The sequence below is a fragment of the Ochotona curzoniae genome, unplaced genomic scaffold, assembly GCF_017591425.1.
Source record: "Ochotona curzoniae isolate NIBS_2020 unplaced genomic scaffold, NIBS_Ocur_1.0 contig_3819, whole genome shotgun sequence".
Classification (NCBI taxonomy): Eukaryota; Metazoa; Chordata; class Mammalia; order Lagomorpha; family Ochotonidae; genus Ochotona; species Ochotona curzoniae.
The window spans coordinates 44,054,767-44,082,605 of NW_024466004.1; the positions used below are offsets into that span (position 1 = coordinate 44,054,767).

Sequence of the window (27,839 nt, forward strand, 5' to 3'; positions counted from 1 at the left end):
ATTCTATTAAATGAAACTAACAATGAACTAAAAGCTCCATTTTTATAATTCATGGTCTCAAACATCATTTAGGAGACAATTCAAGTTCTATGAGGTGATTTGTCTAAAAATCACATAATTGTGTTACTTAACATCAAATCATGTATTTTCCATTAATATCAGAATGCTTTGACTTTTGTATAACAATCATATATTTTTTTCTCGTTTAGATCTAGTTTTCCCATTAGGTTTCAATCTTACAACATTCATTGTACAATATGTAGAAAGAACTACATTCAATGGTAGTCACACAAGTAAATATTTCATAGTTAATGACCTGAAAGATGATTGCTAAGCTGCCTAAGTCCATTTTTTTTAAAGAGTAATTTATTCCTATTGCAAAGTCCGGTATATAGAGAGAGGAGAGACAGAGAGGAATATTTTGCATCCATTGATTCACTCCCCAAGCGGTCACAAAGGCTAGAACTGAGCTGATCCAAAGCCAGGAGCCCGGAGACTTTTCCAGCTCACCCATGCAGGTACAGGGCCTTAAAGCCTTGGGCCATCCTTGGCTGCTTTCCCAAGCCACAGGCAGTGGACTGGTAGGGAAGCAGGCCACTGGGATTAGAGCTGGCACCCATATGGGATCTAGGCACATGTAAGGCAAAGACGTTAGCTGCTTGGCTATTGCACCAGGTTCCCTGAGTCCCTTTTGGAAGAGAGCACATAGTATAGTTTCGTATTGTCTTCTCAAATGACAAAACAAAACAAAACAAAAAAAAATGTTTAACTGTATATACAATTTCAGAGTTAAAGATGGGAATCCAGAAAAAGACAGTGCTTTTTTGATGATCTGATTCTGCTAACGTTCATACTCCCACAGACCATTTTTGTGCTCTTATATTTGGTCTGTGGAAAGAATGCAGCAGCAATTACAAAGTTTTAACTAAGGATGATCATCTGCTTGAGGGCCTAGGATCCATCTGGCACAACTATATTAGCTTGAATATATACTGACTGGCACTTTTTTTTTTTTTTGCTGTACAGAATTTTTTCAACAGATACAACAAATCGCTCTTTCTTCAAAGTTTAGCATTTAGTTTCCTAATGTTGTTCTGAAGCATGTATTCTATTGTAGGTAGGGTTCCCATGATTAGGTGGATAACCACATGCATATCTGAGAAAACATCTCATAAGACTCATCAGTTACTTTCTTATCCTTAGCATCCTCTAACAAGTTGTACATATGTCCCCCAATAGGCAGTGAAGTAGTATTTGCAAAGTAGCATTTAAACAGACATCAAGAACTTATAACTAATTCTCAAGACAGTATTTATTCAACAGAATCTTCCAATATAAAGAATAATAATATTCATCATGGTATAAATTGAATATTTTCCCATTTTGAAGACACATGAGTTTCAGAAGTTTCACGGATACTGAAAATATAAAAAGTAAGTTAATTTCAATTGCTTTGTGTATAAAATTATCTTAAAACTTTTAGGCACCTTTTTACTTAAAAGTGTCTTTAAAATCTATAAATCTGATATCTGTGACATTAATCTTTATAGGTCAACACAGCTCCTAGTAAGACAAGTTAGCTTAGATATATCATATGATCCCAATTAGTAGATATGAAATTATATAACGATGAATATTCAAATATAAGTATTTCTAAATAAGTCTCATTAAAAGTTAGGATTATTGGTTTAAGTAAGAATCTAATTCATGTGATTACTGTTGACCAGTAATAATAATTTTTAACAAACCCCTCAAAACCCTCAAAATTTTCCCCTCCCAATGACATGATATAATTCCCTATTTTGTATTTCCATGATTTCCTCTCACATTGCAATAGATCTGGATTTTGCTCTGTTTTACCTTGACACTTTCTCAAAGAGTTATATAAGGGAAAACAAGTCAACATTCATTTAGCTATACACCGCAACAGCCTTGCCATGAGAATAAAATGTTTAACCATTTTCCAATATTTTTTTCATTTACCACAAAGGAGGAATGTCTTATTTTATATTAATTGTGATCCCTCAGCACTTAAAAGATCCATACAGAAGCACAGGCCTCACCAGGGCTGATCCTGTTCTGAAAGTCAGGGCGTTTACCCTCAGTCTCCACTCAGCAAGGGCCAGGGGTTGTTCAGCACAGTTCCTAGCATGGCGTCTTAAGCTATATATTGCAAAGTTACCAGAAACTGAACTGTAAATGTACACATTATCCTTGAGAAACTGGATGATTACTTTTCATCCTGTCTTGTCTCCACAAAAATGTACAAACTTTCAGAACAAATGTTTTTATACCAAGACATCCACAGATTGTTTATAGGGAGGGCAATCCATCAATTATCCAGATTGAAAAATGCATTATTCAAGTGATTGCAGGATAAAATAAATATACAGTGAAAGCTTTGGGTTAATGGACAATGAGGGTTTTGAGAATTATTGCAGGTTTGTTTGGAGAATCCTGAACATGGAGAGTTTCAAATTATTCTCTAATTTTAGAAAAAGATGGTTACAGAGAGATAGTGGGTATGTAAACTATAATGGAAAAATGATAACTAACACATCTCAAGTCTCCTCTACTGAAATAAAAATTAAAATTCACACATTTATGACATTTTTTTTCTTTTTAAAACAGAAAAACCTAACAGTGTGAGTTTTAATTTGGGACATGGAAACTAGGGCAAAAAATGCCACTACCTGGTATGCCAAATTTGGGAGCAATAAACTTAATTCTGGTATTCTGTGTGGCTGGCAGGAATTCACTACCTGAATCACCACAGTTGCCTCATAGGGTTTGCATCAGTCTGACATTGAACCATGTATTGCAATATAAAATGCAAATATGTTAACCGGCACCTTAAATGCAGACTAACCACCCATTCCAAAATCTAGTTTTTGTTTTTGTTGTTAGTTTTTTTAGGTTTTAAAATGTGGTACACATCTTTTGTTGTGTTAAAAATTATATACTATGTATTTCACTTACTTAGAAGTTCACAATTCAGTATTTAAGTTTTAATGCTTCTACAACTGTTAAAATTTCATTTTTCCCCAATAAACTATTTTTCTGATTAAAAAAGAAAAGTCTAACTTGTTCTCAATCAGAAGAAAATCAATACTCAAAGTTGCTTTACCTAAATATTCTTAGGTATGTTACATACAAAGAAAATGTCATGTATTGATAGTAATACAATAAAACATATTCTATCTCCATAGATTAAAGTCTCCATCAACTCTTCAAAACAATGGTACCGAAGTCACAAAGCTTAAGCTTCCCAATCCCATTGCCTAGAGTTATGACAGCAAATTTCAACAGAAATACAATTATCTAATGACAAACATAGTTAACAAGAATACTAAAAGTGCAAATATCTCTAATAAAATGGATAAATCCGAATATCAGTTTAATAAATCATTTATATAATTTGTCCATTATTGAAGATTTGTTTTTCTATGCTTTCCTACAATATGATTTTACTTGGAAAATCCTATTTTAAATAGTCTTTTAAATCAACACTAGAAAGAAATATTAAGTATAAGAATTAACCTGCCCAAAATGGCAAGCATAAGATCATATCCAGATATATTTATATAGCTAAGATTTGTTAAAATTGCACAGAAATAAAAATGGATGATTAATCTGCTCCAAAATTTACAGTGGCATGTGTAGGTTTAAGACAGCTAGCCAATGACCAATAGAACCTTGTTCTAAGCTCATCATGGTGCTTGCAAAATCTTGAACTCTACTGTAGCTCCAATTAAATTAACAATGATAAGTCAGCACATGGCCACATCTATAACACAGCACTGTTCTTGAGCAGCATGTAATTCATGAAAAATTGAGAAAGGTTCCAATTTTAAAAATTTCCTTCAGTATTATGATTTTTCTGATGGTTCTGAAAGTTTACAATGCATGAAATTTTCTACCCAATGTGTGTTTTCCAAAATATACTTCGTTCATAAAACAAGAGCACTGGAAGACATCAAACACCAGTAAGAAATTAAGTGAAAAATTCTTTTAACCTAAATGACAGTTCAAAATTATAATGGTTATGCCATTTTTATGAAATTCCCAAAGTATTTATTCCTATATTATGGATGTTGCTATAATCACAAGTCTACTAATGAATTTCAAACTCCCCTCACATAATTTTAATGACTTGTAATACATTTATTACACAGATTATATTCTGTGCAATAAAATAACTAATTAGTATTAAGTTAGTACTGTCAGGTCCTTGTTCCTAATTATCAATTAGCTTATAAATACCAGCACACATTGTAAACGTGAAAAATATCTTACATTTCATTTTACCAGTATTTTTACTCTATATCTTTCAATAGAATTGTTTGTTGTAAAATAGTCATACCTAATTTAGAATTTATCCCTTTATTCTCATGCCAAATCCTTGGAGATTTGAATGGATATAATATTCCAAGAAATGAGAAAACGAACAAGGGTAAGTCAACGATAAGAATAATCACCAGAAGGAAAAACTAAGCTCTGTATAGTATAGCTAAATATTTAAACTGTCCAAACAAGACTTCCCATACACAGTCACATCATTCATTCAGCGAAGGCAAACACAAAACATACCTGCTTGACCAGTGGTGATACTGACGGCCGCAAAGAGCCTCTGGGATCGGCTTAAGTCAGAAACTCCATTTACAGCTTCCACTTCAAAAGTGTAATTAGCATGGGCTAGCAGGTCCATGACCGTGACATAGTTATCCTCTAATCCACTCTGCTGGGGCATGTATCCAATGTTACTCCCACAGGGAACACATTCGCCCTGCTCCCAACTGCATCGCTTACATAGAATTCTGTAGGTGACATCGTTTCTTCCCCCATTGTCTGCAGGAGGACTCCATTCCAAACTTACTGTGGTTTGATTGATGTTAAAAATGAGGTTCTGTGGTGCAGATGGAGGCCCTTTGGAAACCAAAAATAAAGAAATAAACAAAAGTGGGGAAAAAAAAAAAGGCTTCACAAAACAAATGAACAAAATGATCTGTGTGGAGCACTAAGCTAGGGGCTCAATTATCAAAGAGAAAACTAGCTGAAATGCTTTCTTTCAAATAAACATTTCATTACCTTTACTGGAAAAGCGGTATAAAAGCCTGCCTGAATTCACTTGGCAAGAGACTTTATTTATTTTCCATTTAATATGTCAAAACGAAAACAGGATAACAACTGTCTTTGTACTTTTGCCACAGTCCTTAGCTATTTTTCTTCCAAGCAATTAAAACAGAACGGCTAATGCACAGTTGTACAGTTGTTTAAAAATAGTTTTCCTTTTCACCATATAACAGAGAATACATTTAGTCTTGCTTAATGTGCTCAAAAATGATTTATGGTAATGCCTGGAATTGGCTTTGGATTTAAGTTTCTCAAAGATTTATTAATTGAAGTACCTAGACCTGAGATTCATTCTATTTAGAAAAGGAATTTTAATTCAGAAACCATTAATTTTTAATCACATTTCATATCCTTGGTAGACTTACTATCTTTTAATTTTATGATTTCTATTTGATAGATGTAAAAATGTGAAAATTCATATGTGAAAATTGAACTGAATATATATCTGTTTTATTTGGTTGCCTCAATCTTACAAGCATTATGAAAAATCTACAAATTTTAATAATCAATAAGAATATTCCTAAATGCTCTGTCTAGCTCAATGACATCACACTGAGAGTCCTTCTTCACTTCATATGCATGGACTTACTTGTGCACGCAACATACGGTGGGTCTGATGGAGCCCTATAATACCCATCTTCACATTCACATCGTGAGGAACCTTCTTTATCAGAAAAACTGTGAGTTGGACAACGAGAGCACTGAAGATCTTGTGAGGAAGATTTGTAGAAACCACGGCCACAAGCTGGGTGTGCAAAACAAAGTTGGAATATGAACATGAGACCAAGCAGGCTTTTTGGAAAAAAAAGTAATATCAACCAAAAATAAAATAATAAATTTATTGTATGATAACATACCCTTCATGATAAAGTATTTCCTTTACATATGTCAATAACCCACTGGAAATATGCTATATTTAAAACAAAATAATTTTCTCAAAAATACTACAACACACTAAGCATCATTCTAAACTTAAGAGTTCCAAACTAATGATTAGCATAATTTAGTCAATAAAATCTGAGGATATTTATTTCAGATACTCAACAAAAACTTTATTTTGATTTCAATATAACCTGTAGATCTGCATCAGCATACCTCAGCTATCTTTTCTTAATCTTATTCAAGTGTAAATTAAAGCGTTGTGTTCTATTTTGGTTAAGACGGAAAACTATTTACATAATTTTAATAATTAGATTAGTAATGATGACATAAACAAGTGTCCCCAACTTTTCAGCAAACTTCGGTTATGGTTTAAATCTGTGTGAGTCATAAAATAAGGAGCTATTCTTTATATGGGTATCTACAAGGAAGCTGGCTGCTACAACAGCAACAAGGGGAAAGTCATCCAGCATAAATGCTATTGCCCAGTTTTTCCTGTGTTGAGATTACCTGACACAGCAACTGCTCTCAAGGATGAGCTGAGAATAAAGATGATTGCTCTTATCTTCTAAGTTGCATAGATTTTGTTATTAAACTACATAAGCATGGACCAACCAATGTCACTGCAAATTTCATCTATTGATCTTCAAATAAGAATTATCTAGCATATTGTTTTCATTATTTCAGTCATTTTCCTATTATTCAACAGTATTATATATTAAATATATTAAAAATACAGTGCATCCTTTCTATTTATTAAATGTGTATCTGAGTACTAGCTATGTTTAAATTTGATAATATTAGTAAATCTGACCTACAGAGACAGGCTAGTGAAAATTTAACATGCATTCAGCATTAATTTATTAGTTGTAGGCTCCTTTAATATTCTCTATTTGAGCATGATTCGGAAAATCAATTACATTTTCATTCCTGGGGCTTTGGAAGTGAGACTAGACCTATCCTTCAGAGATTCTTTAGTTTCCAAAAGAAAAGTTGAATAATTTGTTACTTTTGTCCATATGTTGAATATTTAAAGCATAATTCTCCTGTTTTTCAGAGCTCAAAATCACCCCTTGGTCTTTAAGAATTGAACATAGTTGTGTAGAAGATAGATAATACTTATAGCTTAGGAAATATCTAAAGGTATATTACATAGCTTACAACAGACAGATTAAAATTTATGCAAAAATACAACCAAGTCACTGTAAATACAGTATTCACTGTCATCTCAGCAGTCACTCTAAGTTGAATTCTCAACTCATACAGGATGAAAGAACTCAGAAAGACATTACAGAAGCATAAAGTGTCCTCACACGTTCTCACCAGTGGTTATCACCAGTGTAAAGCACATATGCAACAATGAAGGTTGAGAAGATAATAAAAAACATCACATCTAGAGATACGCTGCTAACCCATAAAATAGTAGCAAGCACGGGTAATTTCTACTTTAGATTTCTGACAATTAAAATTCCTTCTTTAAATTTCCAGTGCAACTTGCATTAAGTATAACAAAATTCAAATATCAGAAGATGACACCCCATAAAACAGACAACATAACCTGTAGATTAAAACATTTGGGCCGAAAGAAGCAGAAAGAACAAAGGAAAGAAAAGAGGAAGACAGGAAGGAAGAAAAGAAGGAATAAAAGTTTTGCCTACAGGAATGCTTAGCAGCCAGAAGAAAGCTGTTGATCAAGTGTTTGATCACACTGGAAGTTACAGAGCAAGAAGATGAGCGACCATAATCTCAGCGTGATTTGACAGTGACTAGGTAATGCTTCCACAGTTGAGAGGCAGGCAGCAAAACAGTACCTACTAATGGAATCTCTCAGAATCTCACCCTTCCATGGTGAACAAAGACACTGCATAAATATTTAATGTCACTTCTCTCACAAGTCAAGCAGTGAATATCTTGTTCAGTTCAAATTATCTTTTGTATATATGATGCTTAATATAGAAAATCTAAAACTTTCACCCCTCAAGTTTCAGATTAAATTTTGTTATCCTTTTAACAAATAGAAAGCAGATTTTCAATGAAATAATTCTGTTTGTATAGGACAACACCAGATTTAGAACATAGGACCACTGATCTTCATATGCGAGGCTACCAGACTTTACTGCTGAATGAGTTAAAACTTGGCACTTGCTACTGGGTCTCAAAGCTTTCAGCAACTATAAGCCTATATTTTCAATGGATCTCTGTTATCTTCAACTATAAAATGCTTTTCCAAATTTAAAGCTATTATTTTAATTTAGAAAACTATGAAATAACTTCATAGCACACCTTAGGAGGATATATTAAATAGGCATTCTCAATTTCAGTATGAATCTTGGCACTGATGATGTCTCCAAAATTATAGAGTAAAAGTACAACTATCATTAAATAGATAGCAGCAATACCGGAAAAATATGGTAATAAAAGTCTTAACATTTTTTCTTTGAAGTAATATTTTGTCTTACTTCAGTTAATATTGCAAATTACAAGTTACAGCAAACCAGTTTTCATTTAACCTCTAAGGAAACTATCAATTTAGTGCTATTAAAAATAAGCGCAAAATCTCTGGAGCAGTGGTGTCAGGAGTAAAGCCAAGAACAAGTGAAGACAAAGACCCTACCTCCTAGGATAACAATGAGCAGTTCAGTGATTGTTGGCTTAGAAAGGAAGGTAACTGATGCTCTTAAAATTAGAAATTGTGATAATATATCTACATGGAAGTGTCGGAGTGAAATGTTCATTGTGATAAACCTGGTTGAGGCATCAAATCATTAGGGCAACTTGGTGAACTTTCAACTGTTCCAGAATAAGCCACAGAGAAACCTAGACTTCTCTTATACACGTCTGGTTTTCAGAAAACACCAGTCAAAATCCTTGAAGATAAATGCCTTCTGAAATTTCAAAGATAGATTCTTTGATCCATAATTCTGAATTAGGCAAGAAAAAAATTTCTAGGAACAGACCACAAACAGTTTTAATACTCCTCCTCTATAATATCTCAAAGAATTCAACAATGCTTAAACAAATTTTAATAGGTATTTAATAGGTATTTTCAATAGGTATGTTCTGGTAAATTCAGTTGCAATAACAAACATAATATTTTAATTTCTAATCTTTTGATTTTTTTGCTGTTTAAGTGGCTGTTGTTTTTCAAGTGTTTTGCTCTTTACTGATGAATTTTGAGGATACAAATTAAATTTGTTTTAAATATTTAATCACTTTTCTAAAAATAATCTTTTATATTATTTTAATAATATTTTAAATTTTTACCACAAAGGCCTGGAATTCTCTCTCTCTCTCTCTCTCTCTCTCTCTATATATATATATATATATATATATATATATATCTCACACATACACAATTTTACAGGTTACCCAATGTTCAACAAATCTCCATTTATCTTTATTCCAAACAAGTAAGTTAAATGAAACTCCGACTTGCCATAAGTTCATGGCTTTTATGGGTTCACCTCAGGAAAATCTGATTACATTGCTCAGGAACCTCTTCCAATAAGTTTAATGTCATAGCAATTCTACAAATCTCTAGTTTGCGTTGTGGGGAAAAAAGAATTCTGGATTTGTGTTTCAAAATAAATCTATTCATTTATTTTTGAAAAGCAGAATTACAGAAAGAGAGAGAGGGAGAGGGCAAGAAAAGAGGAAGGAAAAATTTCTGACTACTGCTATACCGCCTAAGTGGTTGCAACAACCAGGGCTGTGCCAGACTGTTGGAATTCTACCAAAGTCTCCCATGTTGGTGCAAGGGACCAGGGTTTCAGTCACTCTTGCTGATTTCCCATGCACATTTCCAGGGAGCTGGATTAGAAGCTGAGTATCTGGGCCTTCAACCATCACTCCAACATGGGATGTTGTTGGAGTTAAAGGTGTTGGCTTAATCTGTTGTGCTACAATCCAGGCCCAAACTCTCACATCTTAATGCACTGATTATTATTGGAAATTTTAAGCTTTCACTTCTATCTCACCTTAGACATTAAGCTACTGATAATCCACATTTCCATCAGCTTTGTGGCTGCATGTTAAAGAGATAACACTAATGTCCTAATTCTATCACAACTGAATCTTCATTAGAATTTGGATACTTTCCTACTTTCAAATTATCCAGATGCTCACCACCAATATTTTAGATGTTTTATTTTTTTCACATAATCAAAGCTTCCAAGAATGTGTAATAATAAAATACAGCCACTATATGATATATGAAAAAACTGAGATTATCTATAAATTTAGTAAATTATAACTTAAGAATAAAATGAAAACCTAGTATAAACCAATTATAAAGTCACCTAAGAATCTGAAAGAATGTTTCTCCAAGGAAGCTAAGTAAAAGTATTTAGCCTGCTGATGAAGAAACCTGCATCCCATGCTGGGCTACCTATGCTTGATATCCAGCTCTGAATCCTAACTCCGTTTCTCGGTAATTCATACCCTGTAGGGCAGTAGTTGTGCCTCAAGCAATCGGGATCCATCACTGACATGAATGAAAAGGATTCAGACTCTAGTCCTGGCTCTTGAATTCTGTTAGGGCCACCGAGGGCACTTTTGGGGTGAATCTGTTATGAACCTCTCTGTGTGTCTCTTTCTGTCTTGAAGCTTCTACGTAAATAACAATAGCAATAGCAATAAAATCTCCAATGTCATTAGCGTGAGCAAAACATAAATCAAAATGACAAAAAAACGCCACTCACATCCTGTAAGATCACAAAAATGAGAAAAAAATAGCAAGTTTAGGACACAACATAGAGGTTACAACTCTCACACTGAGAAGTGTAAAAGGGGATAAACCAGTATAAAAACAAAAGAAACAAAAAAATCTGCCACTTCCATCGAAAGTTAAATATTATTACCATAGAATCCAAAACTCCATTCTCAAGTCCATGTCATATTGAAACTAAACATACACACAAAGAAATGTACAAAGTATGGTTATCCAAAGTAGCAAAAAAGTGAAAATGACCAATTTGTCATCAAATAATGAATGAATAAAGGCAATGCAAAATTATTTACCAACCAAGTGGAGTCAACTACTGGCACACAATATAATATAAATTACCCTTGAAAAATGTGCTATTGAGAGAATCCAGACTAGGCAAAACAACAGAGTCAGAAAGTAGAATAGTGGACCCAGCGCAATAGTGTAATGGTTAGGGTCCTCGGCTTGAACAAGCCAGGATCCCATATGGTCACCGGTTCTAATCCCGGCAGCTCCACTTCCTGTCCAGCTCCCTGCTTGTGGCCTGGGAAAGCAGTCAAAGATGGCCCAAAGCCTTGGGACCCTGCACCCATGTGGGAGACCTGGAAGAAGTTCCTGGCTCCTGGCACCGGTTGTTGCGCTCACTTGGGGAGTGAATCATGGAACCGAAGATTTTCCTCTCTGTCTCTCTTGCTCTCTGGCTCTCTGTACATCTGCATTTCCAGTAAAATAAATAAATCTTTAAAAAACAAAGTAGAATAGCAGTTGTGGGTAAATGGCACGATGAGCAGAAATGGCAACAGACACTTAATGAATGGGGAGGTTGTTTGGGAGATGACGGCAATGTTTGCAGTGATGCATTTCAACTATCAAAGAAAAAGAACTTCATACTTTAATCAGTGATCTGTACAGTAAATGAGTTTTATCTCAATGAAGGTGTTAAAAGAGAGTTCACTAATAATGCACTCTTGAACATTCAAGCTGTCAGAGTAAAACAAATAGCAAACTTTACCTACCTATGTTAACTTGCCTTTTTAACAAATGATTTATAATCATATATCGTTACATGGCTTTGTTTTACCGTAAGCAATTATTTAAATTATTCAAATATTAGAAATCTATTATTAACATACTGATTTTGCAGTTTCCATAATTCAGTATGTGCTTTTAGGTTTCACAAATAGTAGTTTATCTTTTATCTGAGTAACAGCTTTAGAAATTAAAGAAATTCTTATTAATACCAACCTTATGAAAAGGGACATTTTTGGTGTTATTATTTGAAAAGTGAATTGTAACTAAACATCTGAATACATCTTAACCACTTGTACTTTTTACCCACATGGATTTGGCATGCAAGGGTTTTTGTTCTTCCCAAACCCTCTCCACTTTCCACATGTGCTAGCTGAACACAAAGAGATTCAGCTTTCTCAGGTTTTACTCCCTTTTCAGACCTGTGATTTTTAAGTAACCTTTTTTCTGAAGGAATTATGTGTGTCTGTGTGTAAAATATGAAGCTTTGCAGATGTTTCCGGCCACAGGTATGCAGCTGGAAAAAGTTTATTAATTATGAACTATAAGTGAATTGTTCAGTAATTTAAACACTCTGGGCTTTAATATTATTGTAGAATCTACATACATACATAGTTAGAGATTCTAATGAATGCTCTTATTTTATTGATTGCAGATGCATATTTTACTTAATTCAAGAAAATCCAGTCTGTTTCCATAGGAGCTTTCAAATATTTGTGTTACATTAATATCTACGCTTGTATAAGGCAAAGTGGAAAACACAGCTTGTCGAAATAGTATTCCCACTGCTCAAGGGCTGACCTCATCTTGGATGAACAGATTCAGAATCTGTGTTTTAATCCTATTGACAGTGCCTCAGTGGGAATAATTACAAAAGTCCGCCTGAAATCCAAACCTCCTGTCACTGATACCTTGAGTTTTTACATTGAGAATGAACAGTGGACAGGAAAAAAAAACACAGAAAGAAAAATACATGATGTAACAAATACATTTCAATTTGTGAAGCATTATCCATACTAAAGTACAACTAGCTTCTAACATTTAAGAATTAAACCACATAGAATATAACATTTCTAACAGCTTCTCAAGTGACTGAAAATAATCGGGACTTGTAAAACTAAGATACTAAATTCATCTCATAATATATACATGAATGTGTGATTGTTGTATATTATTATTGTGTACCTAATATTTTATCAGTAGTATATAGTAGAAGGGAAACACATGAAATAAAATTTTTAAAAGTTTTTTTAAGGTTCATAACATATAAGGAAAGTTCTATGAAATTATATTTAAAATTAAATGATCAGTCCAGGGTTTTTAAAGAATGTGATTAGGAACTGGAGTTAGAATACTGTTTATTTTTTATCAAAATAACAGTGTAATTTTGAACCAATCTTGTTATAATATTCAGGCCTTTTTTGTCTTCTCTCTTATTCTTCCTTACAAATAGTAGGTTTGTGTTAAAAAGGCTACATGTATAAAAGTGAACTTTAACTCAAAAGATTTGTGTTAAAACCCACTGTACAAGTTACTAGTGTATAAAAAAGTTCTCTCAATTCATATGAAATTCAGGGTTTTTATTTCCTTGTAATTAGCTTTAAGGTGTTGTAGACAGATTCATTATTTTTATATTTCTTTCTACAAATGATTGCTATAACAATATAACTTTAGTCAACTACCTAGCTATTAAACTTGTACCCTACAATTATTTTAACTGAGATAGTAATAAGTAATCCTTAATATAAAGGTGTATATTTCCATTACCCCCACGGGAAGCCTTACATTAATGGCATCATAGGCCATTCGTTTCTAAATGTGGTTTTGATATCACTCTAGTTTTTACTTCTTGTTTTTTGCTTTTCACTCTTGATAAACTTTGAGACACTTCCCTATTATTAGACGTGTATGTAAATAAGAAATGTAAAGTATTTTTAGCCAAATATATTTAAAGGATTTATTCTCTGGTAAAATATTTTTTGTTGGTGTCATGTAATTAGTCAGTATGCAGGTATTGAGCCCCAAAGATCTAGCTGCTAAAAAATGAAAACGATATGTCTACATTACTTTTTGATCTCAAGTTCCAAACAGTATGAATAATTATTTTGTCATGAACTTAAGCTAATTAATTTTTGATATTTCAGAAAAGTGTGTATAAATTATAATAATTGTGACTTAATTTGTATCACAACGTGCCTCATTATCCCCCGCTTCCATAGTGAAGACATCTGCGAAGTCACCTTTCCTGCCAGAGTTGCAGCACTTCATCAACGTGAACTGAGAACACTCCTCTGCGCAGGCAGACGTGCAGGAAATGTGTGTGGGCACATGTTATTGACCAGTGATTTTTAAACAGGAGAGCTTTTTGTGGCAGTTACTGGCTTGTTTTTCATTGAGGCTAATTGTGGATCTGGCAATACAATACATTTTGAAATGGGAGCTTATTTCAAGTTTATAAAACTTCAGCAAGGAAAATGTATTATATTTAATAAAGTAAATGCTCTTGGATCATTTCAAAAGAATAAATGACTCGTTGATGATTCCTTTATCCTCCTTAACGTAAATGCTATAACGTAAATGCTATAATCTGCATATTTGTAGAAAAATTGCTTGTAAAATCCTAATAAAAAAGTAAGCAATTAGCTCATGTAAATTTCTTAAAGAGCAGCCTTTTATACAAAACAGCCCACGATATGGGCATTTCACCATCATTTTTCTATAATAATTTGAAAAATGATTAAAGCACAGCAGTCAACTCAAACAATTTTTTCTGGCCATTTTGTGAAGGCTAAGTTTTCCTTATTTAGTCACTTCTAAAATGTGAATCAATACAAAGTCTTGTGAATCAAATAAGCCTAAAGCAGTTTAAGGCAGTTGGCACATGCGGGGAAATGAATAATCATTTCTGTTCGTGGAAATTTTTCTGGAGATCATCAAGAAATCATTTTACCCTAAAGCACGACATTTTTAAAAAGATACATCAGGACAATGAGAGTCACTCAGTCCTTAATGTTTAGACTAAAAAAAAAAAAAAAGCAGCAAGCAGAATAAGCTCTGACAAAAGTGATACTATGGAGCCCAGTTCTTTCTTTCTTTCTTTTTTTTTTTTTTTAAGGAGCCAGTTCAAGAAAAGATCCCACACACCAGAACGTGAATACACAGATCCACATTCTCAAACTGCCATACCTTCTCACAGGAATACTTAAATACACTTACACATAGTGGTAAACTGGAACTGTAAGTTATTGGTAAACATTACCTGACACGATTCAAATATTTTCTTTTTCCAAATAACAGAAAAACAGTTCCCAGTTATTTTGTTATTGATACATCAGCAAATAGTTTCAAACTGATCTAGCCATGACCTATTAACTTTGTATCTATACAATTTTGCTAAAAGTAAATGCAAGGACTAGTAGATTAATATTTGATTACACTTTCAGGTAAGCTTTTGAACAAATAAGCATATAACATATGTAAAATGTCACACTATATGAGAAAAATTAAAAAGAAATGAGGTCCTTTCTCATAGCTCTTTTTAAAAATGAATAACTCATCCTTTAAGACACATTCAAAAGTTTTGACTCCTCCATATTTTCAGACCTCATATGGCTACATAGAAGAACAACTTTATTTTGCATCATGTGCAATAATTTCAGCATTAACACTGCCATAATCCTTTCTTCATGTGTGTGTCCTCTGGCTCACTGTGAACTCCTCAACAGCATGGCCATAACATATGTATCCATGAGTTTCTGAAGCCAAATTTAACACTCAGCAAAAAAGAAGTTAACCTATTGAGTGGGAGAATGAAGAATTTTTATTTTTCTCACAGTGTTATGCATTCGGCAATACCATTTCACTTCCTAAAAATGAATTCACTGACATCATCTTCTGAACCTTTCATAGTGTTCAGCTGGTGCTTCTGATGCAGCATATTGTTCATAGAAGGCAGTGCATCCTGGGTATAACAGCAATGAGACACATCTCATGAACTTTCGTGTTTAAGAGAGTCTTCTGTTACACTATACAGGTGGACAGCTGCACACCACATTTAGATTAACATGAATATGTAAGCATCCTTAACACAGTGATATGAATAAGCACATAAATGAGATGGAAAATCTTTATGAGTATAACTGAACTATCTTTCATAATGGAATTGAGAGGGAAACACTAAACTGTGAATTAAAAATTGTAACAAACATCATCATTGTAGGGTTCTTTTCTAAGTGTAAGAACTGAAGTTCAATTCTCTGAGATTTTAATATCATTTTTCTTTAAATGCAAATAACTGAAAATGCAAAACATAAGAATCTTCCAGTATCACATTACTTAGAATTGCCGTATAGTCAGTACACGATAATTTCACTTTTGTTGATAATTTGGAATTAGGCTACAATAAAACTAATTCTTAACTGACTTTTCTGTTGGGAAACAAAAAATACCCACGATGCTTGATGCTATAAAAAGTCACTTCGATTTATTCTTTACTGTATTACTTACTCTTTAAATTCTTAGAACAATCATTATGAAATAAAAGCAAAAATAAGTACAATGGGCTTCGACACTTTGTTTTCTTTCATTATGAGCACACACCTGCCACACATGTAAACACACACTCCCGTGAACATTGTTTTTCCTTTTCGTTTTCATACATCTAAGAACAAAGAACTCCTTTGATCTATATGATCTATGATGTAACTAAAAGGCTAAAACTGATTTATATGCAGACATATTATTCACTTTTATCAAATTAAAACATGAATGAAATAAAGAAACCTACATAAAATAATAAAGTACCTCAACATTAAGTTTTAGCTCTGAAAAACTATTGACAAAAATGCAAACGTTTAAGATTTAACACCCATATTTGCATATATTATCATCTGAAATAAATGAAAAATGAAAATGCTATTTTTTCATGTAAAATGATAATGTAAAATAGCACATTTCCAAATGATAACAGTGTAGAAAATCTTACACAAAGACAAACTAGAATATGCTGACTGATAAGCTAAAATATACTGGTTATAAAATAACACCAGGTATGCAGAACTGACAGCACATCACAACCTCTTAATTGATTAGCATCAAATTGCTCCAATTCCTGACTAAAGATATGGGAACGTCAGTTTATAGTAATCAGGACACAGAAAAGTGGAAGGGGGAAAAATACAGTTCAATAACTGCATCCAAATGAAGTGGTTAAGAGCAGACAGAAGAAAGGCAGATGACAGATTGCGAAGACACACTGTCACAGATGGATACCAAGTGGAAAGGGTCAGACAACATTTTGAGAATAGATTGTTTTCAACATGCAAGTTGAATTCCCCCTTTTTATGTAAATGTTCAAAACAGTGATATGAAAACTAGTTGCACATGTGTCTAAGTAAGCAGAATTTCTAAAAGGAGTAATTGACTTATCTGTATGTACTTCAGAAATGACCGTGTTATTTGTGAAATCAACGCTTTGTGGATAGAGGAACCAATGGGAAATGGAGGCATCTCACCCTGAAATTTCCATTGTGCTTTCATTCCATCACACTGAATATGGCACAACAAGATGAAGGGGAAACTTTCCCCATTTAACACTACAAGGAGTGTTCTAACCTTGTACAAAGGTGATTTCTTTGCCATTTTCAATACAAATATTTTGTAGTTTAAAGGAGGAGCCATTTTAAAAAGAGGCTAGAAGGTGAATACTTTCTAGGTACAGGTATCAAAGGAGTATGCTGAGATACAGTTTCAATAAAGATTTTAAAATTATTTCATTTTCTCCAGACTGAAATTTTACTCTAATCATAGAAAGAACAATAGGCACTATAAAACATTTTTTGAGGAAATAATTATTGATGCATTATTCTTTACCTTCATTATATCATTTCCTTATGAATTTTCCAGTAATTTCAATAGTATGCATCTTGTTCACATTTTTAAACAGTAAGTTTTCATGAAATCTGTTCAGTACCTAACTGCAAAGCACCGCATTTGGAAATCTGATTTTCAAAATGTTGCGTATTTTGACGTTTTCAAGAAAAATATAATTGTTGAATAAATTCATACCTTGTCGTTACCATAGTATCTACAACATGATTCATGTTTTTAAAATTAAATACATCTTCCACTATCCTTTAAAATGGGAACAATGCACCAGTCACTTCCAAATAAAAGCATACTTAATGAGACTAAAGGCATAAATATCATAAACGATTTTCAAAATACACATCTAGTCAAGGAATATGCATTAACTATTAAAATATTTAATTACAATGCATAATTATGAATGAAATATATATAGAAATATGTATAATACTTACATGTCTTTTTAATGGGATTATAGAATTACCAATTTATTAATATAAAATTCAACTAGCTTCAGTATCAAAAATCAAAAATATTATCAGCAGAAAGTCAGAGAAATTATTCTCAATATTTTCATAAAAAACAAATGCTCCATATAAAATGTTTTTTCAAGAATTTGGTCAACCAAAATTATAACTTCTTAGAAAGGATTTATAACATGGTTAAATTTGTTCAAGCAGTATTTTGGCAGAGTGGAAGCAATGAATCTACTAGAGTACTTTGAAATCATATTTCCAAATATATCTTTGGAGTAACATTATGACATACAGTCTCAATTTTGCAATAATTGCATATTCTAATCTGATATTTCTCTGATCTGCTACGCAATTACCAAAAAAAAAAAAAACGGAAAATAGGATGATGTAAGCTAATTTAATGGCAAGATTTAAGTGATAGTGTAAAGAATTCATTGTATTTTAGCTTTGAAGATTCACAAACATTTCCAAATTTACTGTTGCACAATGACAAATTTTATATTACATTTGTCAATTTCCTTTTCTTCTGAAGTGTTCTCTTCCATGAAGAATCACAGGTGAACATAAATATGACGTTTGCTGATAGATTGATAATCTTGTATTTTACAAGTTTGACAAATGGTAAAAAAAACAGTGTTATCAAAAACTATTTGACATAAAAAATAACATATGAAGAAAGAAAATTTTAAATGCTGTGTCCCTTTGCTTTCTAATTCTTCCAATTAATTTTCAGAGAGAATCAACGAAATAGTAATATATAAAATACTAAAAAAATAAAAGAACCATAGTATAATATATAGTTTAAGATTTATAGGGAATACACAAACAACATGAAGTCACAACAAATTTCTTAAATATATCAGGCTCAAATGTAAAGATAATTATGTCAAGAAGTACGTTAGGTGATGCTGAAATTCCCCAAGTAAAAGTCATTTCAAGTGTATTTGTTACAATTTCAAATTTTAAATATCAACTTAATGAATCCATGCTTGAACTCTTGTATAGACAACCAAGTCCATCCTATACTTTTCCTTTCCTCTGATTTAACAGTATAGAATCTAAGTACACAAATTCATTCTATCTTTCTCTCTCTTTCTCTCTCTGTCTAACTATCCCTTGCATGTGCCTCAAATATTCGTTACAATCATTTTCAAAATAGTTATCCTATTGGTAAATTGCCAGTCATATTTCTTTTATATTTCACAGGCACTTAAGCTATTGAAGCCTCCCTCAAAAGTGCCACATCTCACTAGCAAATTTTAGACATTGTTCAACATGTTAACACAAAATCAGAGGAACTTTTATCTTGTAATACATCTGTGTAGATAAGAAAACGTTTATATCCCTGGTATCATGGCTCAGACAATTTAGCTGCTCCCTGTAACACCTGCAATATATCAGAGTGTGTTATCTAGCTGTAGTGTTATCCACTCTGATTCTGATCCATCTCCCTGCTAATGTGTCTGGGAACCATGTGATAATGCTGCAAGTGCTTGAGTTCCTGGCACCCAAACGAAAGACAGAAGGGAATTCTCTCTGTCTCTCTGTCTCTGTCTCTGTCTCTCTCTCTCTTCCCCTCTGCAACCATCACCTTTCATCCCTCTGTCCCTGTAATAAATGGCTATGTAAACAAAATCATCTATAGAATAATACAGCAGAGACAATCAGAGTGCAGTCTGTGGAGCCAAACACCTGGAATTCAAATCCTAAATCCAAACGCAAAGCTACCACTAAATCAGCAAGAATAAATTGTCTTGTTTTTCTCACATGTTATGCAGGCATGATAATACTGTTTTCCTAATAGGATTTCCATGAGGTCTCCATTATGGAATTTGTGAGAGCTTCTGACACATAGTGTAAGTTGAATAGCCTTCATCGGAAATGTTTGAGAGCAGACATATTTTGGATTTAAGGAGAAATCTTAGAATGCTCAAGTCTAAATATGAAATTTATTTATATTTGTATGGACTCCATACGCATAGCCTGAATATAATTTTATACAATGTATTTAGCACATCCATTTTTAGACTGCAACTTTTCATAGTACAAGTTTCCAATTCCGTAAATATTTCACAATGCTGATCCCAAAAACGCTTGCGATTTTGCAGTACTTTCGCATTTCAGAATTTTTTAATATTATAAAAATAATGTGCACAAGTCAGGTAATATCATTTTCAAAAAAAACCCTAAGAAAACTGCATACTTCAAAACATGTAAATTTTTCTGGTATATTCTCTAAAATTATTGCAAACAAGCTGCCTCACTACACAAATCATGCAGTTAAATATCTGAAAGTTACAATTTAACATTTACTTAGTGGTTGCAATAGCTAAAGATATAATGCAGAATGGATGTTTTAAATGCAAAATGATTAAAAAAACAGTCATTTGTTTTTCTTTATGTTGTTTCTGCCTAGATCAACTTATTTTATTTATGTTATTTTTATGGAGGCACAAGTCTAGCTTTATCCTACATTGAAACATATATTCCAAATACAAGTTTCCATATATATCAACTACTATGCAATAATAAAAAAAAAGCATACACAAGATGAATTTAAAAAGAAAGAAATTTGAAGCTTCAAGGAAAGCCTCAGTATCTTCTATAGTGTTTTTACTGATAATAACATTCACAAAGGATAAAACAGTACCAATTTCTACATTACAACTAATGTTTCAAGTTAGTTCATGCTTTTACATTGCTATGATTAAGAGAGATATATGGGCATTTTTATATTAGACTGCTTTCTATTCACATCTGATGAATTTAATTCTTTTTCCCTAAAGGCATCAACAAAGATATATATGCTCTCATTTCTTTATAAAGTTAGCACTATGGTAAAACTTGCATTTGAGAGAATTATTCTAGCTACCATGGATTAGCAAAAGGCAAAAATGAAAGCAGGAAGCTACTAGAGTAACACTGGATGACATGTAGAAATATGCAATCAGATTGATATAAAGCTCATCAGTTAGTTGAGAGACACAGGCATTCAAAAGCTCTTTAGGGGAAAAAATAGAGATATTTTGACTGCATGCTTTCCAGCCTCTACTATTATCCTTTTCAATTATTCCAAACACATCACAAATTCAATTTTACATGCTGGAATTTAAAATGTAGTTTGATTTACAACAGCAAATAGTGTCTTCACAACTAAATATGATAAGCAAAACAAGCAAATTTCCCTCAGTGCAAATGATAAAGATGGAAATTCAGAGACATTAAGCTACTGAGGCATTTTTGAAATGCTGCTTCACAGTAAAAATAGACATAGAATCTAGCTATCTATTTTTGAATCCAATTCTGTTTCTATAAGAGTGATCTACTTCAGTATCCAGAATTCTGGATCCTGCTTGTAGTCCTCTGTTGAAGTCCTGAGTAGTTTGGTATGTACTATATAGTCTGGCTCCTGACTGCTACCAGGTGTAATTCTCTAGTCACTTCACACATGCTATCCACCAGTCTTTTCACATAGAAATAGAGAAAAAAGCATAAACAAACGCTTAAAATAACAAAAATGAATACATTAATAAATACATAACAAAGGAAAAAGGAATTCTTTGGCATTATTCAGACTAAAATTATGTCACCCATGAGTGTATTGGTACTACAGAACATGAACATGCAGTGAAACATGAAAATCAAATATACCTTTATGTAAATTGATTCTTAATGCAGATTAATTATAGAAGGCAGAAAGAAAGTAAACACGTACAACTACCAATTCCTCAAAAACGTATTTCAGTTTTGATTTAGTGGGAGTTTTGTAATTAATTATATGAAGTACTTTTTTATCCTACATTTTATTTTAAACTTATACTTCATCTTTTCATCATAATGAACCATGAACAGTTTATTACCAACATTAGGGCACTATAATAACTTTTGTTCATGGACATAAATATTTTGGATATGTATCTAACAATTTTGGATATGTGAGTAACCATATTTTTTATAGTTAAAAATGAAAATACATACCAAAATAAACAGTACATTGCTTATTTTAGAAACAGAAGAAATGTGATAAGAAGAAGCTAAAAGTTCATATGGAAAGTAACTCTCTCTGGATCCTATAAATAATAAAACTGGACCCTTTCCAGAATAAAAGAGGAGCTATTAAAAATAACGAGTGTTAACTTGTTCACTCAAATTAGATATTAATAACGGGAAATCAAGCAGGTCTAAAAATTATAATGTTTAAAAAATCTCAGTTTTCCATAGAATTAGAGCAACTAAATAATGTATGCATACCTCAAAGTTCTCCATCTGTGTGCTTCTTCCTATCCAGTTGCTACCAGTCTTTAATATTGGAATAATTGTATTTCACAATAATAATTTGCTCAAGATGGAATTTTAAAATGTGACACCTTGGTTTTTGTTCATTTATTTTTAAATTTAATATCTTCGCACAGTAACTCAAGCATCACTGTTCTATACTCAGGACCTCAATTACTTGCCCCAGTTTTAAACAGATGTCAATTCCCAGCAACCTATTTTAAAATCTATTATGAAGTCAATTTTAACCATTTTTAAAATTAAAGAGAAATACATAATGAGCTAACATGAAATGTAAGTGCCAATTTAAATCCGATTAAATCTCTCACAATTCTTGCAGTTTAATACAAGGCATCAGAAGACAAAGAAAATATTTTGGAAAGAGTAGAGGAAAAATAGTTTAAGACTTGTCAAGGTATGAGTTGTAGAGAATAACCTCTTACACAACGTAAGACAATAGCAGTATGCCTTCACAGAAGCATTTTTCCACGAATGCTACATATTTCTATCATTCTTACAAAGAACAAGAGATATTAAAGAATTGAAATAGAAACAGATTTTTTTTAAGATGCCTGGAGAAAGAAATATCCATTAGTAAGCAGAATTCTCACTGGGATTGCATTTCTTGACTGTTCTCCATCAAAGAGATGAGAATATCACTTTTTATACTTTAGTCCAGGAAAGCGATAGTCTGAAATTAGAGCTGCTAAAAACAGCCAGGTACTGTGAAATTCAAAGAAATGCTGCATCAAGAAGCTAAGAGAACAACAACAAGAAAAAAAAAGGATAAAATTCTCTTTATCCTTACAAAATTGGCACATTATTCCAAGTGAGGTAACGGGCAGAACCTCACAGAAGATTAAAAGAAATTTGAAGACAAATGTTTCATTCAGTAGACATTTCTATATAGCAGATAATTTTCCAGCCAGTAAATAAGAGCCTTGTCCTGCTTTAACTACATCGGAGGTTTGTGTTACTATATAAAATACCTCTTATTGTCATTTACTCACGGATGTATTGGCAAGTGTCTGCATCACTTATAAAATTCAACATGGCACGTGATCCTCAATTTTTCATAGAATTATTAAAAGCCTTATAGAAGGTGAGGACCAAGTTTGCATATTTCTTTCCTTTGATTCACATGCCTCTAAAACATTTTAACCCTTTAAAAATGTTCATGAAAAACCCTGATTTAAAACGGTGGTATGCCATTTAGAAACTATATAGAGGGCTTTTGTGAAATGTTTCCAGTATTACTACAGTTATATTCATAAAAATAATTTTGCTACTTCAGAATTCATTTTTTGTGGTCTGTAAAGCTCATCCTGACCTACAAAATTACAAATTAAGGAAAATTAATCATGACAAATTTTAACTCCAAAGAAAATAAACGGTCAAAGTTACTAGTTTAACTTATTAGATATGAATGTGATATATGTCATTAAAACATGCAAAAGTAACAAGAGGTAAGAAACATGACTGTGTTCTAATGCAATATGCTTTTAAAAGGTCATATATGATTTATATTTTGTCCTGAATAAAGGATTTTTATTTTATAAATCCTTTTTAAAAAACCTATGTTCTTAAAAATGATACTGTGGGTTAGATAAGCTGCTTCTTTTTGATATTCTAATTACGCATGCAAATTGCTTAGGTATTCTAACAACTTGATACTAACATTAGTAAACTAATCACAAATTAAATTAATCACAAATTAACAAATTATTAAGCTTAGAACCATTTTATCAATGTTTGAGGGAACCAATTACTAATACGTTTAATTGAAGATATTTATATTCCAGGATTCTGTAACAGAAGATCAGTCTGCTCTTGTTATACCAGTGCTGGCCTCATCACAATTTCTCAGCTCAGACTTGTGGAGACATAAATCGTTAAGATCTCCTCTGTCAAGAAGCGAAACTATCATCAACAAGTGATTCTTTTTCATTTTTTTTCCACCATAAACACTGAAATTCTCTTCTTTGATCTCAACCTTAAATCTTACATTTTTGTTTTGGTTTGGGTGTTTTCATTTTAACCCTGCTTTCTATGCTCTAATTCTTTGAGGTACCCCAGACTATGATTTTCCCAAATGTGTTTTCCAAAATTTCTCCAAATGCTATTATCTTTAAAAGATTTTAATAAAGTATTAACGTAAAAGGGACTTATTCTGACATTATCTGTTCACATCTACCAATTTCACAAGCTTAGAAAATGTTTAGTAGGTAAAGTATTCAATACTATCATCCAAAGCTTTTGTCTCACATTACACAACATCCAGAAGAGGTGACAACGGCTACTATACGGACCACACAAACAATAACATTTCATTCATTCTGCTAACAAGTTTACTTTGCCAGTACTCTCCTGTTTTTACCACAGCTGCATAATCTCATTCCAGTAATTTTCCTACCATACTTTTTCTCTGTTAATCCATTTGAATTTAGTTTTGACCCTAAGTAATGTTAATTGGGGTGATGGAACAAGATTCTGTTTGTCCCGGATCCTACTCTCTGAAAAACTCTCCCACTAAAATTTAATAAAACTACCATTTCAGCTTTTGCAAATCGATCTTTGAAGAGGGCTTAAGCACAATCAAGTTAGTTCCAAGAGGAATCATTAATACATAGTCTCTCAATTGCAATATTTACCATAGGATAGGCTGTTGGAACTTTTGGACTTGCACAAGCATAAGACTTTAGCAAAAGTGTATATTTGAAACTATTCCATTCCTCTTTATCTACTGAATCTTAGCAACTTTTCATCCTATTTTCATAGCCTAGTAGTAACAGAACTGAAATGCATGAGTGCTTCAAACTGACAGTAAAGTCTCATTTCCCATAGTCTTAAATCTTTTAGGTAAGTCAAACATCATTTCACATACCACCTCATAAAACTAACATTTACTAAGTAATTACATTTTTCCTAGGGCTATTACTCAACAATATATATCTATTACTCATTCGGTGTTAATAAAACTGTTATCGTTCACGATGCATAGTTTCATCACAATGTCCTAATTTAACATGAAGAAATAAAGATCAAGGTGCCTAAGGTCTTAATTACGGTAAAGCACCAATGTGATTCCCGAGTTCCTGAGTTTTAGATATCAAAATTTAGTATCTAAGCAATGTATTTTTAAATTTTTCTATTAGTTTGAAAATCAGGGTTACAGAGAGACAATCAGTTTCCATCCACTGATACCAGGACTTGGAAGAATCTCCTGTCTCCTGGCTTCCTCTTGATCCAACCCTGGCTGTTGTGGCCAGGAGACAGGAGATTCTTCCAAGTCCTCCTTGTCAGCTACATGGCCCTACCAAGGCTTTGCATCATCATCTGCTGCTTTTCTTGAAGCATTAGCAGGGAGCCAGAACAGAAGTGGAGCAGCCAGGATTCAAACTGACGCCCATATGAGATGCTGACATCGAAAGCGCCAGCTTTACCTGCTACATCAAAATGGCATCATGTGACATTTTTTTCATAAGTGATATACAAATAAAATGTTCTTGGCTTGTTAGAATAAACCCTTTTTTTCTCACACAAAACAAACAAAAATTGAATTCCATCCATTGCCTTCTGTTGTTCATAGTGTCCACTGCCTAGAAATGCCAACATGTAATTTTCTGTTTCTCATGCACATTCACTCACTTATAGTCCTATATATTCATTCATTTTATCTTAAAATCAAGTATTTAAACACTTATGTTTGTGTAAAAATGTATAGGCTACCTGGGTTACAAAGAATCTTGGATTGCTATAGACTGCACTTCGCTGGTGGTGTTTTGTTTTGTTTTGTTTTGTTTTGTTTTCCTAAAGAGTGGAGAAATACATTTGGGATAAGATTGTCAGAGGAAACAGGTGTTTTTTGGGGGGTGTGTGTTTGTTTTCCTAATGGAAAGTTTTCACTGTGGAACAGTTCCTGCGATGAGAAACAAAATCTTTGGATGGCGTCTTCCATCTCTTTTACCAATCACAAGTTTACAAATCATGCAGAAGACAAGCTGGAGAACTTGAAGCAATCCCCCCTGACTTTTAAGCACAGGAGACTGATACATTAAGTTATAAAGGACTAAACAGGACTGGGAACCGCATTCTCATACTCTTAATGAAGCTTCCTAATTTGACTCCATTGTACAACATACGGGTATTTTTTCCTAAAATAATTTTGTAATCCAGCATGAAAATCAATGTTTTTGCCTTATCAGCAGCATGGTATTTAAAAACTGATATTTATGTTAAAGATAAAAAGATAAAAAAGAAGGGTTTCCATTTTTGGTTCACTCCCTAATTCACTGCAACAGCCAGGGCTTGGATGGGACCAGTGTTAGATGCTGGAAATGCAATCCAGATCTCCAGTGTGGAAAGAAAGAATTCAATTACTTGAGCTTTCCTCATTGTTTGGTGACAGGGTGGCAGAACAAATGGCAAGGGGCGATGTTCATTATCAGGAAGCTTCAGTCAAGCAATGTACGTAGGAATCAAACCCAGGCATTTTGATGTGACATGCAAGCACGTTCATTACTAGGATAAATGTCAGCTCCCTAACAAACCCAGAGATTTTGGATGTGCAATGCAAGATAACCAAAAATCAGTTGCACTATAAATACAACACATATAATACTCAAGACATGGCAGAATTTAATATAACATGAAAGAAGTTTATAATGGGTAATAATGCACCCACTCTCTAGTAGTAGTAGTAGTAGTTGTATCATTAATTTTGATTCCCTTTTGGAGTTAATATTCAATCACACTCAATTTTCTTACGAAAATACTCATTTGCCACGCGGGAACTGATATATAGAAGTAATTAGACCTCATGCTATCCATTTACAGCTCATTCAATAAATGATATTCACAGTCACAATGCAAGTGACTGCAAAGATATAATGACTTAAAAGTTAAAGCTACAACTCAATGACTATGCATACAGCTAGAGATTTGATATATGTTATGTATTACAATATATTTAGGCTGTCACACAATAGTCATTAAAAATAAATTGAAAATTAATTTAAAAACAAATTTCTGCTTTTTCACTATACACATGAAGTGGATCTACTAATTCTATATTTTTATTTATATCACATTATTCCTGAAAATAAATTCTGCTATGGTTATTAATTGAAATTGTATACCATTTTTGTAACCACCAAAGCAAGTGCTACCATTTAAGTTAAGAAGACTGATGAATAAGATAATGATGAATTAATTTTGTCTTATATTTGCATGATCCCTTGTTTCTTTGTAATAATATAGACAGGCAAACTAGATAAATATATATGTATATATATGCAAATATGTACACATCTGTATAGCAATGTTTAATTATCTTAGAACACATATAAAAGAATAATCCAAGTTGTCCAACAGCTACCATGATCCCCATTAGCATAACATGTATCTTTCCTAATCTTTCCTATAATGAATACTTATCCAGTGCTTTCTAACTTAGTACAAGATTATGAGTATTTTCC

General features: G+C 32.7%; 1 protein-coding gene across 6 annotated transcripts in view; it reads right to left on the reverse strand.

Annotated features, from left to right (window-relative positions):
- The window catches only part of EPHA7 (EPH receptor A7), a 159,464-nt gene that overhangs the window by 100,280 nt on the left and 31,345 nt on the right, over positions 1-27,839 (reverse strand). For all 6 annotated transcript variants that reach the window (XM_040983089.1, XM_040983088.1, XM_040983086.1 and 3 more), the window contains exons 4-5: positions 5,723-5,878; positions 4,591-4,926 (exon numbers count right to left, since the gene is read on the reverse strand). In XM_040983089.1, coding sequence (XP_040839023.1) covers positions 4,591-4,926; positions 5,723-5,878 — 492 coding nt within the window. The remainder of the gene's footprint in view (positions 1-4,590; positions 4,927-5,722; positions 5,879-27,839) is intronic.